Raw genomic sequence first — 23,739 nt, 5'->3', positions numbered from 1 at the left:
ATTCGAGTGCACACAAAAACTGCTATCAGGCGGAGCGCCCCCAAAGAGGCTAAAAAGAGCACATTATGACCTGACCGCAGGAGGACATTGTGACCACTGACATATTAACAATATTGTGTATGTATAAACATTAATGTGTGAATTTGTTTGAGTTGACACATGTGATATACACTCATTCTCAGATGCTCCATCCTTCTTCCTTGTCTCTATAGACATTCCTTAACCATATCATCTGTTTCATTTAGGCGGTGCCAGATTAAAAAGATTAATACATTCATTATAGCAACCTGATAAGACATTAAGAAGAAAACTCATTATAAAAGATAGCTTTTTTATGCCGAGTGTGGACTGTTGTCTGCTAATATTTTATCTACCTCCAGTACAGTTGATGTCTTTCCTCCTGGTGGGTGTTTTTTCACAAGATAAATCAGATGCTTTACATCTCTGTAATGGAGCAAGGTGGGCCCTCAACATGTTACACTGCTGCATTCACATATGACATGGCCAACTCTCACCTATCCAATGCACTCTTACAATTAATCTGTCTATTGAAGCAATCAGAAAATGATCAGCCCATGATGCTGCTTCATCTTTGTTTGGTAAATGTTTCCCAAACAGTCATTGATGCCGATGAGATATAACATCACTACCCAATCTTCCTCTTTGCATTTAAATCTATGCTGTGGGGATTAATGAGAGCACAGCCAAAATGCCAAACATGAAGTACACTACTGTACAGTAGTCTCATGTCAATAAACTTATTTTGTAAATTGACTGATGGATAGTGCTTATCTGATCTTATTCGCTAGTAAGTTGTCAGGTAGTTCTTCTGTTTTGTCAAAACTGATACTGTATGTGTTTTCTCAATTTCTGATCATTCACAGTGATCACGCAATCTGCCAAGTAAAGCTAAGTAATAATAGAGTTTGCTTTGTGTCCTGTGTTGAAGATTTGACATACCTCATGTGAAATTTTTTTTCGGTGGTCGAGGAGTGGCTCTTCTTTGTGGTTTCTTTGTGGCGTTAAAAGTAGGGGTGCAACGACACATTGCTCTGGATCAATATATCATTTAAGTGATTGATGATTATGGGCTGAAATATGTGCCACCAGAAACTGAATTTGAATCATTTATATTTGAATTTGAATGTCTAAACTTGAATAATTGCATTGAAAAACTGAATTTGAATCACTTAATTTGAAATAATATTGTTAATTTGAATCATTGCATTGAAAAACTGAATCTGAATAGTATAATATGAAATTGAATTTATTTCTATATATCTTCACATTCAGTTCTCACAATTCAAATTCTATCTATCTATCTATCTATCTATCTATCTATCTATCTATCTATCTATCTAATAGCAAGATGCATGTATTAATAATGTTAACATTATATGATATAAAATCATATACATTGTCATTCATTCATCTTCTAATCGCTTCATCCTCTTGAGGGTCGCGGGGGGGCTGGAGCCTATCCCAGCTGACATCGGGCAAGAGGCAGGGTATACCCTGGACAGGCTGCCAGACTATCGCAGGGCTGACACATAGAGACAAACAACCATTCATGCTCACATTCACACCTATGTACAATTTAGAGTTATCAGTTAACCTAGTCCCCAATCTGCATGTCTTTGGACTGTGGGAGGAAGCCGGAGTGCCCGGAGAGAACCCACGCTGACACGGGGAGAACATGCAAGCTCTGCACAGAAGGGCTCCCACACCCGGGATCGAACCAACAACCCTCTCCCTCATTGTTATGATTTATCATTGTCTTGCCTAACCAACCCAACCAACCAATGAAGGCAACAGATAGTAGCCAATCAGAGGGAGAGTAAACTGCAACAGGAGAGATCCTGGGGCTGCTGACAGCAGCTCTCCCTACAAATCCCCCATCATCACATGTAACTCAAAGCTTTTTATGTATAACTTAATATAAATATATTGATCACTATTATCCAGTGACTTAAAATTAGATCATCTTAACGTTACCCTAGAACAGTTCTTCTCAACGTCAATGTCCCAATTCACCAGAGCACAGCCAGTCAATACATGTATTGAGAGTAGATTTAGCACAATTTATTTGTTAGGAGAGGACTTGACATTAGCATTATTCCAGAGAGTAAATACAATTGAAGCTAGCCACATTAGCTGCGCAACATGCTAACGCCAAGTTCAGCAGGCTAAGCTGCAAAATTAACAGTAAAACAGCATAAAAATAGTGAAACTTACAGCCTCCATGTTTAAATTGGGGTCACAGACAGCCTGTATCGAGCTTCAGTGTTGAAGTGAATCCTGTTTTGTACTGGTACTTGTTGAAAAACTGTTTTCCAGTTGATGTGGAGACATTTCAGTTAGAAATAAGGTAATCTACTGGGTGTTAAGATATGATAAGGTCACATATACTTTAATGTCCCTGTAGGAAGATTTGACCCAGACTTGGTCCTGCAGTTTCACAGAAGCTAAAATCTGCATGCTACATAATAAAAATATCTCAAGGTCATATAGCTTCATGTAGGCTAACAATTTGCACATAAACACACACACACACACACACACACACACACACACACACACACACACACACACACACACACCTTCTGACAATGGTGAACTATTGCACAGCCTCATGGCCAACATCCTACATTACCTGTTAGCATTGACAAACTGAATGGACAGGAGAAGGAATGAATGCTTGTAATGGTTCAGCCCAGTAGAACCCTGAATCCCCTCCCAGATGGTAAGAGGGGGGACTCTGGATGGAGAATCTGAGCTGGATCAGATATTATTTTCCATGCCTGTCTGATAACTGACTGCTCATAGATTGTTCGTATGACCAAATGAGCAATCTGTGATTTCAGCTACAAGATACCATAGCAGGCTATTAACCCTATCTTCTAATGCTCTCTACGACTGTATGGTGAAACAGAAACATAAACTTATGCTCGACTTCATAGACCCTGAGTCTACATAAAAAAGTATATTTGCTGTTGCAGTCTAGAGCAGAGACTTTCAGCATGGACCCTCCATCTGAGTTTGTTTTCAATATGAACCGTCATCTGAGGATGTGAAGATCACACACCTGTAATAAGAAGGTCACAAAGCCAGCTGGCATCTCTGCATTTTTCCCAAAAATATGCGCAGAGGATCTGACTCAGCATAGTGCATCATCTTTCAAAAATCTGTGAATGATGATTTTAGGCTTTTTGAACTGACATCAATTATTATGAAATGCTTTGAGAGGATCATAGTGTCCTTGCTTAGATGGGAGGTAGATGTGTTATTAGACCCCTTCTAATTTGCTTACAAGCAAGGTTGTGGCCCAGATGATGCTATTAGCTGCACCACACATCTCGTCACAAAACACTTGGAAGATGTCTCAAGAACGCTTACTGTTTGTTGATTTTAGCTCAGCTTTAACGCTGCAGCTGCACATGTTGATTTCAAAATTGAAACACACAAAGGTTAATCCCTAGGCAGCGGTTGCTCAGTCCATAGGGACTTGGCTTTGGAACCTGAGGGTCACCAGCTCAAGTCCCCGTACAGACCTCCCGGGGTCCCACCAAGGCACCCTTGAAAAAGGCACTGATTCTCAGGCAGCCCCCTCACTCTGACATCTCTTTGTTTAATGAAGTTCTAGCACAAGTTCAGTCAGGAAGACAAAACTTTTCATGCTCAGGCTGTAAGTGTCTTGGTCACCCTGCCATTCACTCCTTGCATGCATGCTCACTCACTATCTCTAGGTGCCATTTTGTGGGTAGGTCAATTGAATCATCAGCTGATTCGCAATCAGCCAATAGCACAGCGACACACCTTCCCTGTCAGCCTATCATCTTACTGCTCCTCATTTTAAATAGGGTTCTTTCTCTGCTGTAGTTCTGTCTTGCTGCCCTTGAGCACGCCCTCCACCTCCCCATCACCACCTAGTCATTATGGATTCATCAGCCTCATACGCCTCAGCAGCCTCAGACTCAGCAGCCACCACCAGCACAAATCATCTGTTAATTTGTACACTCATATTCTGTATTAAATGTTGTATTCACTTCATTCTTCTGTCTCTCTTGATTGAAATGCATGTATAGGTCCTGTTTGATCATTTGTGTGTATTTCGAGTCTGTGTGCAAAAAAGTTTTATTTCCCCACAGGGATTAATATAGCCAATCTTCTTCTTATTATTATTTTAGTGAAGTGGTAGAAAGTGACAACTTTACTCTTATTTTTCTCTCTGCTCCATTGCTTTCTCTCTTGACCACACACACTCTATCCCCACACTATATGCTGAGCTGTTCCTTAAAGAAGCTACATCTTAACACCTGTTTCACAATAAGCGTGTGTGTTTTGTCAGATTATATAAATTGGCAGGCAAATTCAATTCAATTCAATTTTATTTATAAAGCCCAATGTCACAAATCACAATTTGGGCTTTACAGCATATGACATTCCTCTGTCCTTTGGACCCTCACAGTGGATAAGGATAATAATAAGCAAAATGCTAACATGCATCCCTTTTTAGTGTCCACTGGAAACAGTTTCTGGTGTCATGTGTTGCCACTTGCAGAGTGTCTCTGTATTGGTTGTGTTTTCTCTGTTTGCAGTTATGTGCTGTCAAATAGGTGAACATGTTTTCTTTTCTGTTTTTGTAAATAGCAGTGCACTGAGCTCTCAGGGCCACCATAGAAACTGGACTGTAGTTCCTCTATGAGTCACAGGTGCACAATTCATTTGATAATTTGCACATAAACACATCACCTAAACATATGTTGATGTAAACATAATGGCGCAATAGATGTTTTTCTTGAGCCAAATGTATGACATGATATCTAAATTTAAAAAAGACTAACTAACCGACTAACCAAGTACATTTGTGTTATATAGCATTGTAGTGTTTGTTGTGTTGGATTCATGCATCCTATTAATATTTAGCTTTACAGATACTGAATATTGTAAACAGTTAGATCTCCACATCCTAACATAACTGATGATAGGGCTTGATTTGGGACTCATACTTGAATCCCAGTCAGGTGAAGTCTATTGAAACATCATAGCTTTGCTCAATACATATTTTTAAAAGCCTTTTTTCCAGTATTTTTTCTTAAAATTTTTATACAAATGTTTGTGTGCAAGAGGTTCAGGCAGTTAATTAAGGTTTATATCACAGCACCCCATTCTAAGTAAGCAAACGGACAGACAGACAATTTAACAGATAATACGTAAAATTATTCGTTTAGTCACCATTCATTCGGTTATTTATTTGAAATCAGTGGTAAAGCTTTTATTGTGAAAGCCAAAGCGCTTTTATTCCGGTCTGGTGCTGTAACCTGTCCTCTTTTGACTCAGATGGATCATCAGGTGGCCGTTCATCTATTGTGCTCACAGCCAGATCAAACTGATCCCAGAGCAGTCGGGGATCAGGTTTCAGCACCGCGGTCAGCTCCGGGCCCAGCCCCCCCCCCCCCCCCAGTCAGCAGAGCACCAACACATCTACGTTTCCTCTTGTTTTCCCTCCCTGCGACCCCTCCCCCTTTATATCTGCTCTCATGATAAATCCCTCCTATGTGCCACTGACTGGTAGACTTGAAAGGCTTGGAAATCACGCAGCCAACTAGACTCTACAACACTTTCATTTTTCTTGCTGAGATTGACACGTCTGACGGCATTTTTTTTTCTTGAAAAGCAACAGTCATAGTCGCTCATCTGTCAGGTTTCTCGTCTCCACAGCGACTTCCCCTGGATCTCTCCCTCTGTGGCTGACACTCAAGCTGATCGGCATCTTTTTTTTCTACTTTTACAGTTTTACCTTTGCAGCAGGTAGCCTATATTCTCCATCCAAGCCTCGCCAGCATGTTGGACCCGTCTTCCAGCGAGGAGGAAGGGGATGAGATACTGGAGGTGGAGCGCAAAGAGGTGGCGGCCCCGAAGAGCCTCGGAGGAACCCGGCTGTCACCGGGCCGAGCCTCCGACGGCAACGGCGGCGGAGGGCTCCAGCCCAGGGGCCGCGGGAGCGGCGGTGGCCGACCCTCCAGCCCCAGCCCGTCGGTGGGCAGCGACAAGGAAAAAGAGGACCTGGAGAAGATGCAGAGAGAGGAGGAGGAGAGGAAAAAGAGACTCCAGCTGTATGTGTTTGTGATGCGCTGCATCGCCTATCCGTTCAACGCAAAGCAACCTACTGACATGGCCAGGAGGCAGCAGAAGGTAAGATCAGTGTGAAAAACGAGAATAAACCCAGACCCAACTTCAAAGCTGTTCTTTAAATACATCCTTCACTTGTAGAAGGTATCAGTGAGATGCATGACACCAACTGTTGCTTCTACAGTCGCACTATGTCGCCGGATGGTCGAATTTTCAAGAATGAAAAAATAGCCTGTAACTCAATTTACTCAACAGTCTCAGATCACCCCTCACATATTCAATTAATTGCACAGCACACGAAGATTTATACTTTTATTAAGGAGGTGAGTTGACTGTGACGGATGAAGTGCAGTCTGAGATGATAGTTACACTACCTCACTGCACATACAGCAGGAGCAAATGTCCACTTGATGTCTCTTTGGACTGAAAATATTTTCTTTTCTCCATTCACCCAACATCCCGGAACGATGACGACAAAGCTAAAAGGTACCAGAAAGATCTGAGACACAACGAAATGTGTTAATCTAAACTGAAGACAGACAGGGCTGGCAACAAAAAGGAGAGGCTGGAAGATGACATGAGAGAGATAGGGAGAGCGAGAGCGTGTGTGTTCATGTTGTTCCCACCCATTATAGTAGCTCTTGCATATGTGAACAACCTCTGAGCATAGAAGCATCAGCCGAGCTCCTATTACAGCAATCTGTTGCACCACTGCCACTGAATGACATCCTCAATATGAGAGGAATGTTTCCTCTTAGCCTACAGTCTATCAGCTTTGATGCAGCCATTCAAGAATAGCACTAACACCTATCTAACACAACCTGAGGTATATCAGACCAAAGTGACCAAAACCTGACATTTGTAAAGATACACTCTGTGACTTTGTTGTAGCATTGTTTCTGGGGTCCACAGACTCCCAGTGGTGTTTACTGGTACTGCAGGCCTTTTGAGGCAGCATGGCCTGCAAAGTGTCAGCATGCTTGAAATGAACTAGTTTGAACAATATGTCCTCTGACCATGTTGGAGGCACAAGTGTTTATAAATGTTCCAAACAGCTGCACAGAAGGGTGGAAAGAGAGGTATTGTGGAGTGGGAGAAGACATGATTGACATTCAGATAGGCAGACACAGACAATCATAGTCATAGTGTCGCATTACACGTAAAAAGTGATGGATGTAGTTCACACTGTTCTGAACTGGGGGACCTACCTGTGCTGACATTACAGGCATTCAATGACAGTATGGGTCTGAGCCTTCACCTTGTCCACACCAGTTGCGTAGTGAAAGCAGCATGTCAGCAGCTGTGGTCCTCTGTAAGTGTCTACGTTTGGCGAGCCAATCAACCACAGTGCTGTTTTGCTGCACTGCTTCACACACTCAGTCCAATACAGTCACAGTAGTCATGTACGTATTTCTGGCCATACACAAAACAACTTTTCAAGTGATTTCACTGTCGCATGCAAATTTCCAATGCTGGAATAAAATCCTGAGAGTTATACCTCAGTTGTTGTGCTCCCCTGGTCTCGATCGTTTGGTGTAAGGTGGTCATAAAACTCAGTCTAAGCTGTTTCAGGTCAGTCTTTCTCTTGTCTTGATTTTCCAACAGAATCAAACATATTTAATATTATTATAAATTTTTTTGCCTTGGCTTGTGCAAATAGTCAAGTTAAGTGACATGAACATTGTTAGGAACCAATAGCTGCACTCTCTCCAGCACCAAACAGGAGGCAGCAAACTGGGTAGGTGGTAAACATGGAGGGGACTCTGGGGAGGCGCACAAATGTGAACAAGTCTTGATTCTCTTTTAGTGTGAAATTGGAGGAGAAACTGGTGGAGTTGTTGCGTAAACAAGAGTTGGTGTTATGTATCTGATCCACCAACCTGCACTTATTTTGGTGAGAAATATTTGAATTTTTGAAATGGTTCGTCTCTCATTCCCACGGTGTCCTCCCTCTAATATAGCACAGCTAACAAACGGGGGCTGGCAGCAAGCTGAGGCGACAAGATCCAAAATAAGTTTGTACATGAATACAGTTTATCTTTATGGATTATATTGATGTGGAATTGACAGAAATACTGTCGAAATAGTATGCATTTATCTTGTGTACTAGAGTTATGTGTTTTTGTGGACATGGGGAATAGTTAATATGTCATATTTCTTAAAAGGAGCTTGGTGTAATGTTTTCCCCCAAGAGCAGGATGGGAAATAATCTCAAAAGGTAGCTAGAGTGACACTGCAAGATCCCCAGTCTTTGCAAAATCGTAAAGTGTGTGACTAGAAACTAACATTGTCTTTAGATGTTAGAGGGCGTCCGACCTCAGTCTTTTAGAAGTCTTTTCAAAGCCTTCTAGTGCATGGTAGGCATAAGTTGAAAGAGAATTACGTTAGGTTGCAGTTGTGGGTGCAACACGTGGTTTATTACAAGGCTGATGTAAGACAGCTATAACATATCCGTTACAACATATGCGCATGTGATGGACAACTGAAACTTGGGGGTGAAACATATGTGGTGTGTCTGCTGGATGTGGTTACATTGAACATTGCTGCCATGGTACCAAAGTGCACTGGAAGCATTTAACAAGCATATCAGTGCATCTGCAAGCAGACTGAATCTCAGGATAGATTCTGTGGTATTTTGTTAATTTTAATGTGGCATTTATTCTCTCTCTCTTCTTTCCTTCACATCGTATATATATTATAAGTATTAATGTCCTCCTAAGCAATCCCCCATTCAAGGAGGTCCTCGAGGCATTTTAGCTCATCACAAAGGGGTACATTACTCAAAGGTGGTTGAGAACCACTGTGTTACAGTAGCCACAGAAATATTTTTGACCATTAATATAACTCATTGTAACAAGTGATGATTGGCAGCCTCTAGTGGCTTCAGCAAAACACTTTACACACAGGCAGTATGAAATCTGTACGCCTCCAGCTGTAACCTGATTTATGAAGTCATGTGAAACCATATTTCTTTCATCAGGTTAACAGATAATGAGAATCTATGTTAACACACAACGGTTGGGCTTAAGGAAGTTGGTTATTTGGCCATGAACGTGTGTTTATTCCCATGACAAAGACCCAAGACAGGGAAGGGAAGGGAATTACTTTGGTAGCCAATAACTGAAATAAATGAAAAATCAATGTTTGTACCTTAGTGTCATTGTGTTGAAAATAATTCAACTCCTCCACAGTTTGAATTAACCCAAACAACGTTGTATTGATTCTGCTTTTCAACTGAAGCTGAATCAGTAATTCAGTTCAAAGCCCAACACTCAATGTATTTGTAAAATTAAACATGTGAAAAGTAAGTTTAAGCAGGGCACTCTTCCACATTGCAACAGCAGGTGCCATATCAAGTCTATTGAAGTCAAAGCTACGAGAGACACCTAAAAGATTTCTCATGTAAGAAGAAATAGATTATTAGAATAATCACAGTGTTGTAATTTATGTAAATAGATTATTTTGCGCACAGTAATATTGCTTTACAGGTAGTAGCAACATATGCACAGGATTATACCAAATTATATGATACCATAGTATAATAATAATCAACACCTTGTTGAAAATGGTAAAGGCATTAAATTGAAGATCGTGATCCAGCATCTTTGTCATAAACAAAAGCAAAACAAAACAAAAACCCATGAGTAGTGACCCTCACATACACAGATCAGTCAAACTAAAACAGCCTGTTTATTCTGTCCACACATCAGACAGTCACTCGTAAGTCATCAGTAGCAGACTTGTTTATTTTGTGCATAGTGAAGAAGATGTGACATCAGACTTACTGTAACTTTATAACCACATTTTGAGACTGATCAATAAAAACAGTTATCATTTCCAAATCTTCATCCTGTATCATAAGAACTGATATTGCTGGTTATGTTGGTACATGTTTTAAAAATTCATAATAAAAAGCAGAAAAACGGAGGCGTCGTGAGAGCTGAATGTTTAAGACACACATCACATCCCTGGTTTGATTCCAGTCAGGGACTTTGGTTGCATGTCATACCTCACCTCTTCCCATTTGTTTCCTGTCTGCCTTTATACTGTTTACTAACAATTGAAGGCAACAATGTAAAAAAAATAATGAAGAAAAAGAGTAATAAATGACCATGTTTGCAGCTGGAGGTGTCCTGTCAGCAGTTTCATAGCACCCTGATATTTATTTAGTGGACAAGAGCAGGATGGTAACATTAGGTAAGGCTGCCAGAGAATACTGGCAATAGTAATGGTAGACGGCATTGCCGTTTAAAGTTGAAATATTTTTACTTTTTGCCGTCCTCTGGGACAGAATTTATAATTGAATGTTACATAGCTCCTTAACACAAGAAGAACTTGAAGAACTACTGGACATTACTAGAAAAATTACATAAATTAATAAGCACAAAATAATTCTGCAGTGGATCCTTTCTTCCATAATAATCCGGATACCTTATTACTTGAGCGTTGTGTAGCCCTGATTGAGCAACATTATGCGCTCCAGTTGTTACACATCCGAAAAGACGGACAGGTCAAGGAAAGTCTCCAAAAATAAAATCCATCCACTTGGGACTTGTGACATCTTTCTCATTTGAGAGGCCGTGCAGTGATCTGTTTGATGCATTGCAGCCAGGAATGATGCATTTCATGGCCGAATTTTTTAGAATGGCAATCTAAGGGCAAAATATTATTTGTTGCAGTGGCGCTGTTGGTTACTGGAATAAACTGGCAGCAATGGTGACTCACCATGCTGTGTCATCACTGTGAGGTTGGCAACCAGGCAACCTCCAAGACTGCAGGAAGTCACCATGCTTGGTTGCAGTTTGCTGAGAAATACTTCAATGCGTAACTCTCAGAGAATCCATCAATTATCACTGAATTGTCTCTCTTAATGTTCTGATTTAACAAAATGAGATAATAAGTGAGTAACTGGTAGAGGCGTTGGTAGGTGTGTTTTTGAACTTTAGGCAGAGCCAGGCTCGTTGTGTTACCCTGCCTGCAGTCTTAACGCTAAACTAAGTTAAGCTAAGCTAAGCTAAGCTAAGCTAAGCTAATCATCCTCTAGCTCCTGTTCCAACAAACCGACACAAAAGTGGTATCGATCTTCTCTTTCAAGTCTGAGCAAGTAATCATATTTGCCAAACTGCCTACTCCATTAATATCAAAGAAGTCTGCGAAAACAATGTATATCTTCATAGATAAATACCTCGCGCTAATTACCTGTTTGTGTCCCACAGCCAGTTGAGCTTGCTGAAGCAAACTGATAATGGTCAGTCAATTGTTTGATCACCTATGTATATATGGCTGCATTCACTGGTTGGTTTGTACTATGAATATAATCCTCATCCAAGGAGGAATTCATAATTAGAGCACTTGCTTGCATAACTATCCATTATTTCCATCAGCATATAATGAAACCGTGCTTTCTAAAGCATGAAATAATACAATGGAAAGTAAATGGAATGTTCTTTCTGCATCTTTACCAGAGCATACCACAGAAAGCTCAGTCTCAGTCAGTTAGGGAAGGAGTGGTATAAATCATCCAAACTGAGGTGTCAGCCTGACTTGTGATTCTCATCGCAGAGAACAGGCAGTGACTGGCCATGAACAGACTGCTGTGTGTTTCTCAGAGGTCAGCAGACAGTCCTGGTTGGTTATATTATTCCATAAGACATCTAAGAATCTAACACTGAATTCTTGTCATACTAGAGTAACAATAGAACCAACCTGACAGCGTCATCATCACCTCGCTTCTGGGTTGTGCCAAAAATGGGAAACACACATGGAATGCTTGCAGTTTAAAAGTTTTTATTACAATAAAGATGCAAAAGTTAAAGGCAGAATGAGAAGGATTTGTCAAATACGTTTTTTAAAATCAACATTCAAATTTGGCCCCTTCTCATCGGATCCTCTTAAATGAGTGCTAATGATCTGGCACCTGGTCACCACCCTCCCTGCACGCTATTATTGACTTGGGGCTACACACCACTGTGTAAAGGTTAGTGCCCAGAAAAGTTCTGAACACTTTCAGATCACCCACTTCAAATGTTATCAACCGAAATGGTCCATATCAGCTGTCATCACCACCAATACGCTTTAGATGGGGCAAACCGCACCTTGACAGCAGTTTTATTATGTTGTAGTTTTAGTCCTGCCAAAACTACTTGGTTAGGTTTAGGGAAAATCATGGTTTGGGTTAAGATAAGTATGGTTGTTAGCGGCATGGTTAATGTAACTTAAATTACATACATAGGTTATCTTAGGCTACATACATGATGCAAGTTAAGTATACTGTGTAAGATAACCTACATATGAGAGTCAACACTGACTTTTGATTTCATACAAGACACGTACAACATTTTGGGTCAATGGCCTGTGTTTATTTGGCTATTCCTTTCAAAAAACTGGTAACAAAATAAGAAAATACAGGCAGAGGGCAGGGTCTCTGCAGATGAATGAACCGCTACTCACCTCTTGTGGGTCATAAGTGATGACTGGGAGGGATTACTTTTGTATGAGTCTTTACATTGTTTAATAGGAAAATCCTACTTTACCTTTAAGCTGTGAGGAGCATTAGTTAGTAGTTTAAGAGAGCTCTACTGTCTTCAAAACGGCCTAGTTCAGTTCTACTGCAGTTAAAAGGGATTTATAGTACATTAAGGAGCTGTCATTAACACCATGCATAAGTTATGAACCCATGCTACAGCCGCTGTAGCCATGCCATAGGCTATGCTATATCAAAAATTACTACATGCCAGAGCTATGGCACAAGGAGACCACAAGAATTCTGAATAAAACGTCTTTTATGTCTGGCTGAGCTGGAAGAGTTGGTTTATGGATGAAAGCAAAATTTGGGACAGTGCAACGGAAACAGATTAAGTGAATAAATCCCGATGTACTTAAAACTGTCACTAAAGCTTCGGTTCAACTGAAGAGACAAAAAAATCACGACCCTCCTCAAATTAACAAATGGAATGCACATTATGTCATGTTTCCATCACCCTTTCCACATGGTTTTGACTAGCACTCTTTAAATTGGTCACCTTGTTGTGCTGTCTTCTTCTGCATTTCCTAATATTTGCACAACAGAAGTGGATAGAAACACACAATAATTCACTTTTTTTAATTTTTTTTTGCTGATTTTCTAGAAATCAGTGAAAACATTTGGATGGAAACTTGACAACTGATCAGCTCGAGCTGCTTGTGTTTTCTCCTACAAGTTTCAGATGTGGATGGAGATTGGTGAGAGTAAAGACAACATTTAGCAATGGCTCGGATATTACGCATGTTTTAAGTAACAATCATCTAACAAATGTAAACCCTCTGCTCACCACAGTCACTGCTCTGTCCCAGTGAATGACAGAAAAAAAACTATGGCGGCTGCACGCATGCAGTCTCCTATACAGTAATGAGACAAGGCAGAACTTCTCACTGTTGCTTTATTTCAGAAAGCGCAGGAAAGCATGAAAACACAATTGCTGTTGGGAATAAAATAAAAGCACAACATGGGGTGGTCACATACAAACATCTAATATTGCCAGAGTTCTATGACTGGACAAAATCTTTCTGACACTGAACTATAAACCAAAAGTTAGGCTGTAGGTATCTGCAGTGGGACTGCTGTTAATCCCATTCACCAAGTCTAAGTCAATGAATATCTTTTATTTCTGTGTGCGTGTGTGTGTGTGTGTGTGTGTGTGTTTTAATATAAATATAGAAATAGCTATATTAGCCAAGACTCATTAGCAATAGCTTTGCTAGTAACTAAACATCCAGCCTTTGAACAGAGCCTTTCTCAACAGTAAGTTATGTGGCTCAATACATAGGCTTTTTTTTATTTTTTAATGACAGTAGGCTAGTTGTTTATTCAATGTATGTTTTTTAGTGGCCCTCCATTTCCCACAAACCCTAGATGTTTGCAGGCTAAATATCAAAAGAGACAAGTTCAGGGATGCTTCGACATGTCTGTAATAATAGTACAGCAGAGTGTCCATGGTAAGCCAAGCATAGAGCAGACCGACTTCTCTAGCACTGTATGCAACGTATTCTCATAAAGTAGTTAACATGATATCCTACGAATTAGCACCCCATGAGTCCATAACATAAAGTTACGTAATGAACATAAAGTTACAGAGGTTAGGTTTAGGAAAAGTAACGTGGATGGGCGTCTTCAGGTTTAGGCACGTAAGTTACTGTGGTCTAACCTGGAAATCCAGATGTCCCGCCCCTAGATAATTCTAATTTGCACTGCACAGAGATCTGGCCCCAACGAGCAGAGCCCGCTGAATCGCCTATCGGACAATGAATATGTCACCTTGTTTTTTGCTCTGATTGGCTATCATGCTATCCAATTGCGTGCGGCGGCATTTGAAATGCCTCAGTTAGTGCCACCCCTTGGGTAGGAAGGGTGTATCGGTGAGGGCCAGTCTCAAAATCTTTGTAGATTTGAGTCTGGATTTCCAGGCTAACTATGGTCAGGTTTAGGTCAGGTGTATACGAAATATAGATATAATATAATTATGAGGATAAATGTAGTATTAATAATTAAAAAAAAGCTACAAATCTTTGATCCATGTTGTTCAAAACTGGATTTTGAACAGTATTAACTTTGTCTGCAGGCTACAGCACAACAAAGTAGAAATTAACAGTAAAATAGACCAAAAAATAAACCATTTAATTATGTAACCAACTTACTCACTTAGGACAGAAGCACAAATATCAAATCAACAAAATGTGCAAGTCCACAAACCTGGGCAGGGAAAACACTTCACTTCTGAAATGCTCCCAGTGTCTTGGAAAACTTGTGGCCCCTACTGGCTGACTGGAAGGAGTGAGGAGTCAGCAGTCAATGATGATATAAAACAGTCAGTAAAAAAGATTTGTTTTTAACAATGTGAATCACCACAACCATGAGAAGTCCCTGAGTGAATAGTAGGGATGCACCGAATATTCGGTAACCGAAAATATTCGGCCGAATATTGCAAAAAACCACACATTCGGTATTTGGTGGAATAAGTGAAAAGCAAGGCCGAATAATAGCGGCGTGTTTGATGACGCAATCAAACAGCGTGCGGTGACGGACGGAGTAAAATGTTGGCAGTTTGGTGATATTTCAAAGAGTTGGGGAGTGATAGAAGAAAAGTGGTTTGCAAAGAATGTAATACTGAACTAGCTAGAGTAGTGTTGCAGGGTATACTGGTACCAACGGTAGACCTCGGTACAAAAACACCACCGTACATATGATACCATAATGTTGGAGTACCGTAGTACTACGGTACCTCAGGTACCACTATTGTGGGATACGTTCAAAGTCCAATCACAAGAGGGTGAGTGTCCATGCGCCGTCCAATAATGGCGTGCGCTGGCCACCTGGCACTTGATATGCTGCTGCGGCCATAATGCTCCGCGGTGCAAGATAATGGCTTACCGGCAACGGAGAAGGCTCCAGGTCTAATAATTTCCTCTTCTTGGTGTCATTACTGACCAAAAGTACCTGAACAGCCGAGCCGTGGCGGCACACAGGTATATGACGTGTCAGAGGAGAAACGAGCCATTCACATTTCTCTTTTTGTGGCAGGTAACGGTCCACAAACCTCACCGCACTTTAGGGACTGTTCTTTACTTGTCAGGGGAGGAGGGCGGCTTTTTATTTTATTTTGATCCCCCCTATGTTAATCACTTATTGATGCTGTTTTTGAAGTATGAATAAGTCAATAAGTAATTTATTCCATTGAAATATCATTGATGTATTATAGAAAAGTGATTTATCATTTTATAAATGACAAAAGGCACATCTGCCTAATTTTTGCTGTGGTATCGTGATACTACTCAGAACCATGATACTTTCACTGGTATCATACTGTGGGTCCCAATTTTGGTACCGTGACAACACTAATCTGGAGGGTGCAAAACCTAATGAAAAACTAAACAACGGCATTCGGTATTCGGTACTCGGTACTCGGTATTCGGTATTCGGCCAAGCGTTGAATTTTATTTGGCTTTGGCTTCGGCCACAAATTTTCATTTTGGTGCATCCCTAGTGAATAGTTTTAAATGTGCACAAAAAGTGTTAGGCTAATTGGTCCAATAGTTTGTAAGATTAGCTGCGGACAGACAGATGCACACACACGCTCACGCATGCAACAAAATGTGTGATTCCATAATAAAAGCAGTACAGTCAATAGTCTGTGTTTGGTTCACATCTGTAATGATGGACGTGTCCACCATTTTCAAAAATTGTTGCTCCTATGAGTCATTAAAACATGAAACATGGGAAAATAGGGTCTAGTTCCCCTTTTAACTTAATTAAAATCACAAAGATTTCAATGTCTTACAACTGCTATAATGGAGCCAATATAAAATATAAACCCCAGGAACATGCTTAATTGATTTAAGAAAGACAGATGAAAGAGCCTCCTCCTGTTTACACCATATTTCACACAGTGGGCACTGGTGAGAGCAGATCACCCCCACAGTGCGCACCAAAGTTCTTGTTATTTTCTGTTTGTGTCAACATGTTATTTTGGTGTCATCATGTTACTCTTCATCTACTTCATTGTCCCCATGAGATACTCCTCCACTCTGGGGAGTGCATGATGAAAGACACTTTGGTTTCATGTGCAGTGAGGGGTTTTCACTTCACTGTCTTTATGTATGAAATGATGCTTGAACTGACTGTAGTTACTCGCATATTTGTTGACTACACCCACTTGCAATCTAGTCTTTTAAAAATAGCGATAGGCTTTGTAATAGCACTGTGACAAAAACTGAATTCAAATGACACATTTCAACATCAAGTGCAATAGTGAATTAAATAATTAAGTACATGTACATCATCAACAGGGATAATCAACAATATAAAATACGTACAGTCACAAGCAACATGAGTTTAAAAGTCAACAAGGTAATGGCATGTATGTGCCTGTATAGCCTACACTCACTACAGTTGATATAGGGCATTCAAAACAGTAGTTTCCACAGTGCTGCTTATGTTTTACATCAGTAAGTCACTATTTCAGTTTCTGTTATGATTTTTGAGTTCCCAGTGATAACAGACCTCCCCTACTATGATTTCTTTTCATCATAATTAATAATTTTGTTCCCACACTGAACTAGCTCATATGAGAAATATTAGAAAAGCTGACTCATAGGTGCAAATACTCTTACTAGCTCAGGTAGACATGATGATACACACATAAGTAGCTTTCATTCATCATTTGTTCATTCATCCCTGACAAAAGACGAAACTGACTGATCTGGATTTTAGAAGCGAAGAGGAGATGCAGGGACAAAAAACATTTTTATCATCAGGTCACTGATCACTGCTATGAGTGCAGAGAACAATGCAAAAGGCTTTGAAAGGCAAGCCATTCAATAACACGACACATCACGGTTCAGACACAATGTCAGAATCAGTCTGTGTGTTACGAGAGGATATGTAGAGGTAGACAGAGAATGAAAGTCTAATTTGACATTCTGTGTTTAGATCACACTTTGGAGCTCATACGCCTTCTCAAACACATTTGCCAGTCAGCTGGGAAGTGGGTGGTACTGCGCTGGACTTGAGATGCTGTGGGCTGAAAAGAGATGAAGCCATGGCTGTTCCTTGTTTGAAAGACTTTTTTTAATGTTCAAACCTGTCCTCTGATAACTTGTAGTTTTAGGGCTTTAGACACTTCAGGGCTTCAAATATTTGTTGCAGGTAGAGTTGCTTTGAGAGCTGAAATAATCTCAGTGTCGAGCTAAACACTGATAAATCCAACACATAAAGTTGTTATGGTGAAGATGCTAGCAAACTCAGTAGCACTTTACATTACAGCTCAGCAGTAACATGGTAATAGTGGGATCATGGTTTGTTAATAAAGAGGTAATAATTAAGTAATAAAATGTAATTACCAAAGTAACTGAAATTTATGTAACAGGGTAATAAGATTTATATAAGATGTAATAAGATAAAACATTTACATTTATTTAAAATAAATTCTTTATATTGTGATACTACTGGAGATAACATACAATTGAGCCAACAGCAAGTAGCCTAGGTTGTTATTAGTGATGGTCATTTACCAGAAACTCCCAGCTCTCTGGGGATCTTGCACCAGCCAACTACCACCTTATTCTGGTTTTTGTAGGTATCGTATAGATATTTCCACATTTCAACTTCATGAATCAGCCATTCCTCATTTTTTCCAGTGCTTTCAGAGTGAACATGAGGAATAAATAGAAACAGGACAAAAGTTCAGCTCTAACTGGCAAAGCATGTCATTTGCAGCCAGTTAGGATACATTTTTGTTGGCTTCAAATCCAAAATGCTGCCATGTTGGCGCAGTTTTAGTTTTCTTGAGAGACAGACTCTGCCATGTTTCGTCTCATCACCCCAAAAACACATGAACTTTATAATAAACAAACACAATGTGTACCATTCATCCTCCCTCCCACCTCTACTGAAATGTATCTCCTTTACACACAACATTATGTTAATCATGTTGTCATATTGCTTATTACTAATGCAATACAAGTTGGATTTAGCGCTGTGATGCTGTCAGCACAGGTAACTGATGTACACTACTTTTAAAGTTGCCAAAATGTGTTATAATGACAAATGCCGGTTCAGCTGGTTTGCAGAAGCTTGTACACTGGACAAGACTGGCAAAACAAGAAATCAACCCAACTTTTCTATGTCTGTTGACATGAACTAGCATTGTTAGAGAATGCTGGACTGCAGTTCAGATTGCAAAAGAAATGCAAATGCAGTTTGAATTGTAAAAATCCGTTCAGCTACTGTGGAGGGTTAGGGTTAGACATCAATGTCTACAACAGAAAATTGTCTTGTGGGTGTAGGTTTCAATGAGTATAACATCAGTAGGCTATCTGTAGGTGGGTAACTTTAACATATTGACTAGGGGAAACATACATTGAACATCTGACCTAGGGAAAACATTGGTGAGAACATAAAACCCTTTTAAAGGTCTACTTAGTGAGTCATGTTAAGAGGAAATTCATAAGGACTTTATAATCATCTTAGCCTGAAGATGCTTTTGGGAAATGAGGCCTTGACTCTTAAGCTGCTAAATGCTCCAGTATGTTCACTCAATAACTTTGCCTGTTTGCCATTTGGTGCTGCACAGGTAGTGTACAGAGATTAAGCATTAACAGCTGCCTGCTGTGCCTGGAAATGAGGTTGATGATGGCTGTGAGAGTGAACCAAGTGGGCTGTAAAACTAAAACAAACTAAAACTAGAGACCATCTTACAGTATGGTGGGACACCCCATCTGTAACTCAGCTATCTGTGACTTGAAATTAACATTGATCAGACCACACCTATCTCACACCTATCTATCAACTCAGCTTTATCTTGATGTCAGCCACACATCTGTCTGTGACTGTATCTTGCACAATGGTGATACTATCACAGTGACAAAATCTGTCCACAGACAGACAGCCATATAAACAACTGGCAAAGTACTCCCGCCAGGATGGATGTCTCCAGGACCATGTGCCATGATGACACACACACACACACACTCACACACTCACACACACACACACACACACACACACACACACACACACAACATACAATGGGAAGACAAACAGCCATCGCCGCTTTGTTGAGGCTGGCTAGCTGGCTTTGTCATGGGTCTCTGTGAGGAAAAAAAAGGGTTAGGATAAAATTCATTTAAAAATGTGCTACTTTGGATCTGATGCATGAATATAGCCTAGTGGCTGCTGAGCCACAGACAGACTAAGACAGGGGTCTCAAACTCACGGCCCGGGGGCCAGACACGGCCCTCCGGACCATTCTATACGGCCCGCTATGTGATATCAATTCATAGTGAAATCCGGCCCGCTGTGGCCGTGAACGCAGCGGACCTTGAATACAGCCTTGTCACGACTGAGGAAAAATGCCAGATTTGTCTGTTTTTGACCCTTCAGCGCATCATCCTAGGACCCTTGAACGCATCACCACACCTGAAACCAAGTAGAAAAAAACCAAACATTTGGCATGCTGCTAACACTATGGCCAAAAGAAAGGTTGACGCTGAGTACAGAGTGTTTCAGGAGAAGTGGGAGACTGATTATTTCTTCGTCGAGTTTGAGGGGAACGCCACCTGTCTGATCTGCAATGAGAAAATTGCCGTGTTTAAGGAGTACAATCTAAAGCGGCATTATTCAACTAAACATGCAGAGCAGTATGCTAAGTACCAGGGAGATGAACGGACACAATGAACTGCACAGCTAAAGAAAGGACTGTCAACGCAACAAAACTTCTTCCAGAGAGCAAGAAAGGAGTCCGATGCAGCACTTGAAGCAAGTTACGTTGTCAGTGAGATGATCGCCAATCGAAATTCAATTTTTTTCAATCATTTTTTGTGGAATACTTGAAGTGGCCCCCTTGGGACAAGACTGGATGCTCAGCGGCCCTCAGGTAATTTGAGTTTGAGACCCCTGGTCTAAGAGAACTGAGCTGCTCCGAGCAGAGCTGTGAGATGAGGGAAAGGCAGCATACTTCTGAAGTAAACTTACACAGTGGACAGTTTTGGTCCTTTTCTTGTTTTAACATTAAACCAGCTAATCCACCCATAGCCATTTTGCTGGACTAGGTTTGGGCCATTCTCTTGTTAGCCAGCTACAAATGAAAGGTTGTCAGTGAAAGCTAATATGTGTGATGTCAGACAGAATTCTCAACTAGCTGACTTGATGGGGTGGGCGGATTCAAAGGTCTGGACAGTCTGCAACATAACCATGCTGGTGTATGCTTGCAGTGAGCTGAGGTGGAGTCTGCGCGGCATTTGATAATTATCATAGCCGACAGATGCCCCAGATCTGCGGCTAAATTTCAGCCGTGGACCACATGGCCAAGACAAAGGAGACTGATAAGGAAGAAAACTGATGAATGTCATTCAGGCTTACATAAAATCATATTGTGAACATAACTGTTCATATCGGCAATTTTTTGTCAACTAGGAAAGCTGCCATGGCTTTTGCCCTGTGGGCTGATATTGTTGTTTGTGTTGCAGCTGACAGTCTTGTGGGTGCTCCTGCTGACTGACAGATTACACTCCATTTAAACAGCTCTCCTGGCTCTGGGTGTTACGTGTTAAGTGGTGTACCGGTGTGCTGAAATGGAGCAGACCCACTCACTGGTTCTCATTCAGCCCTCACTAGCACAGCGCACACCCTTTGAACTGAAGAACGAGTGCTGCTGCACAGCGACTTATTAGAAGCCAACCCGCAGCGACAGACTCCTGGTCAGCAACAAACAGCAGCTAACCTTAGCAGAAAGCACACACCCATAGCAGTGAGCAGTAGTTGCTGATGGGAGGGGTAATAATAATAGCTTTATTTATATAGCATATTTCATGCAGAGATGCAGCCTAAGGTGCTTAACGAGACAAAATCAGATGAAAATAAACAGTAACGACAAAAAAGAAGAAAAATTGGAAAATAAAGCTACTGCATTAAGTGAAAGAAAAACAATCAAAAACAATCTGGTTGCAAAATAACACAACTTTAACAATGATATCAATAAAATTAGCTCAAATTAAAAGCCAACTTAAAAAGATAAGTCTTCAATTTCTTTTTAAAAATCAAGGGAGTTTGCCAGTCTAAGATCTAAGGGGAGGGAGTCTGTACCAGCTGACATTGGGCGAGAGGCAGGGTACACCCTGGACAGGTCACCGGACTATCACAGGGCTGACACATAGAGACAGACAACCATTCACACTCACATTCACACCTATGGACAATTTAGAGTCACCAATTAACCTAGTCCCCAATCTGCATGTCTTTGGACTGTGGGAGGAAGCCGGAGTGCCCGGAGAGAACCCACGCTGTCACAGGGAGAACATGCAAACTCCGCACAAAATGGTGAAAAACTCTTTACAAGATCTAGTCCACAATTCAGTACTACACAGTTTAAAGTCCTTTCATGTTTTCAACAAGCATTCTCTAACATGTATAATGTGCTAAGAAAGAAATCACTGATTTTGCTTTTCATAAACTTTAAACCGCATTCAAATAAACACAAGAAGTTTGTTCTCTAAAAAAAAAAAAAAAAAAAAAAAAGGGATCAGCACTCAGTGAATAACCTCCTAAGCCCTACGACAAGCTATTATGGCAAGGCTTAACTATACAGACCAGTGAGCAGTGATAACTAACATGTCTTTGGGGTCATCAGGTGGGAACCTCCTTTCACCAGTGTTTCGTCTAGTTGGTCCCACGACACCTCCAGGAGGCTAGACAGTGATCTCTGGCATCCCAGAGACACTCCCCTAATGCCAGGTCTCACTGCTCCCCACACTAACCGAACAACCTCCTTTACCTTACCTATACTACCACAGAGGAGGTAGACCCAGGGAAGAAAGCCTTGTTAGGCTATCACACTCCCCCGCCGGGTTAGGCTGTACAGTCTACCTCCCCAAGACGAGCCCTCACAACCATGACACCTCCAGGAGGCTAGACAGTGATCTCAGCCCAAACAGCACTGCCACCTTCAACCAAACTCAGGCTCCGTTTATGCGAGCTCCAGGCAGAAGCAATGCTGATACTACCTTTACTAGCACATTCACCATACTCTATTTCACACGCTACATAGCATAACTACAATGTAAGCTAAAGTTAAAGGAGATAAATGAACTCACAGGATCAGCAAACACACTCACTTTGCAGCATGGTCTCAAACAAAATGGATTCAGATAGGCCACTCCCACACTTAAATAACCTTCCTCTTCCTGGATTTCCTCCTTACTTACACATGGCTTTCTCAGCCCAAACAGCACTGCCACCTTCAACCAAACCCAGGCTCCGTTTATGCGAGCTCCAGGCAGAAGCAATGCTGATACTACCTTTACTAGCACATTCACCATACTCTATTTCACACGCTACATAGCATAACTACAATGTAAGCTAAAGTTAAAGGAGATAAATGAACTCACAGGATCAGCAAACACACTCACTTTGCAGCATGGTCTCAAACAAAATTGCAGTTCCACTTGGATTTCCTGGATTTCCTCCTTACTTACATATGGCTTTCTCAGCCCAAACAGCACTGCCATCTTCAACCAAACCCAGGCTCCAAGACACAGTTAACGCCCTGATGGTAAGCCGATGGAGCATGAAGAAGCAGATTCCTCTCAGGACCAAACCAGAGCTAAAAGACAAGTAAATATTGGAACTTTTTTAGTCGGGTGTCCAGAAATGTGTCTTCAAATAAGTGTTAATGTTGCTTTGTGTCTGTTGGATGTTTGTCATATCACTTTACTAACTAGAAGAAGATGATGCAACAGTGTTGGTGTTACAGCTTGTTGTGCTGTTTACAAGTGGCCAAAAAAATTATAATTAATACAGTGGTGTCTGAAGTCAATACTTAATCTGAGAAAATGGATAGTAGAGCCCCGGAACACAAACCGCATACCCTGATAAAGGATCAAAGATTTTTAAGTTTAGCATCAAAGAGCAGTAATAGTGGTCTTTGACGAGTTCAATTCTGAACTCCAGTGAAGCTGTGGTGATACTCCTACTTGACATTCTGTCTGATGAAAACATCTCCTTTAATTAAGCCCCCATGATGCCTCTGGTTCACTAATGTAATAAACTACCTCTAGCACTGCTGATTGTATTTACCA

The 23,739-nt window shown here is 40.9% G+C and overlaps 1 protein-coding gene across 4 annotated transcripts in view; it reads left to right on the top strand.

The window, feature by feature from the left end:
* The first annotated feature begins 5,566 nt into the window (after positions 1-5,566).
* cadpsa (Ca2+-dependent activator protein for secretion a) overlaps positions 5,567-23,739 on the top strand; it is a 261,095-nt gene continuing 242,922 nt past the window's right edge. For all 4 annotated transcript variants that reach the window (XM_049568292.1, XM_049568453.1, XM_049568202.1 and 1 more), the window contains exon 1: positions 5,567-6,195. In XM_049568292.1, the coding sequence (XP_049424249.1) occupies positions 5,845-6,195 (351 nt within the window). In that variant the 5' untranslated portion in view covers positions 5,567-5,844. The remainder of the gene's footprint in view (positions 6,196-23,739) is intronic.

Source organism: Epinephelus fuscoguttatus, linkage group LG1 (assembly GCF_011397635.1).
Source record: "Epinephelus fuscoguttatus linkage group LG1, E.fuscoguttatus.final_Chr_v1".
Classification (NCBI taxonomy): domain Eukaryota; kingdom Metazoa; phylum Chordata; class Actinopteri; order Perciformes; family Serranidae; genus Epinephelus; species Epinephelus fuscoguttatus.
The sequence above is the reverse complement of the archived record's forward strand: the minus strand, read 5'-3'. Positions and strand labels throughout refer to the sequence as shown.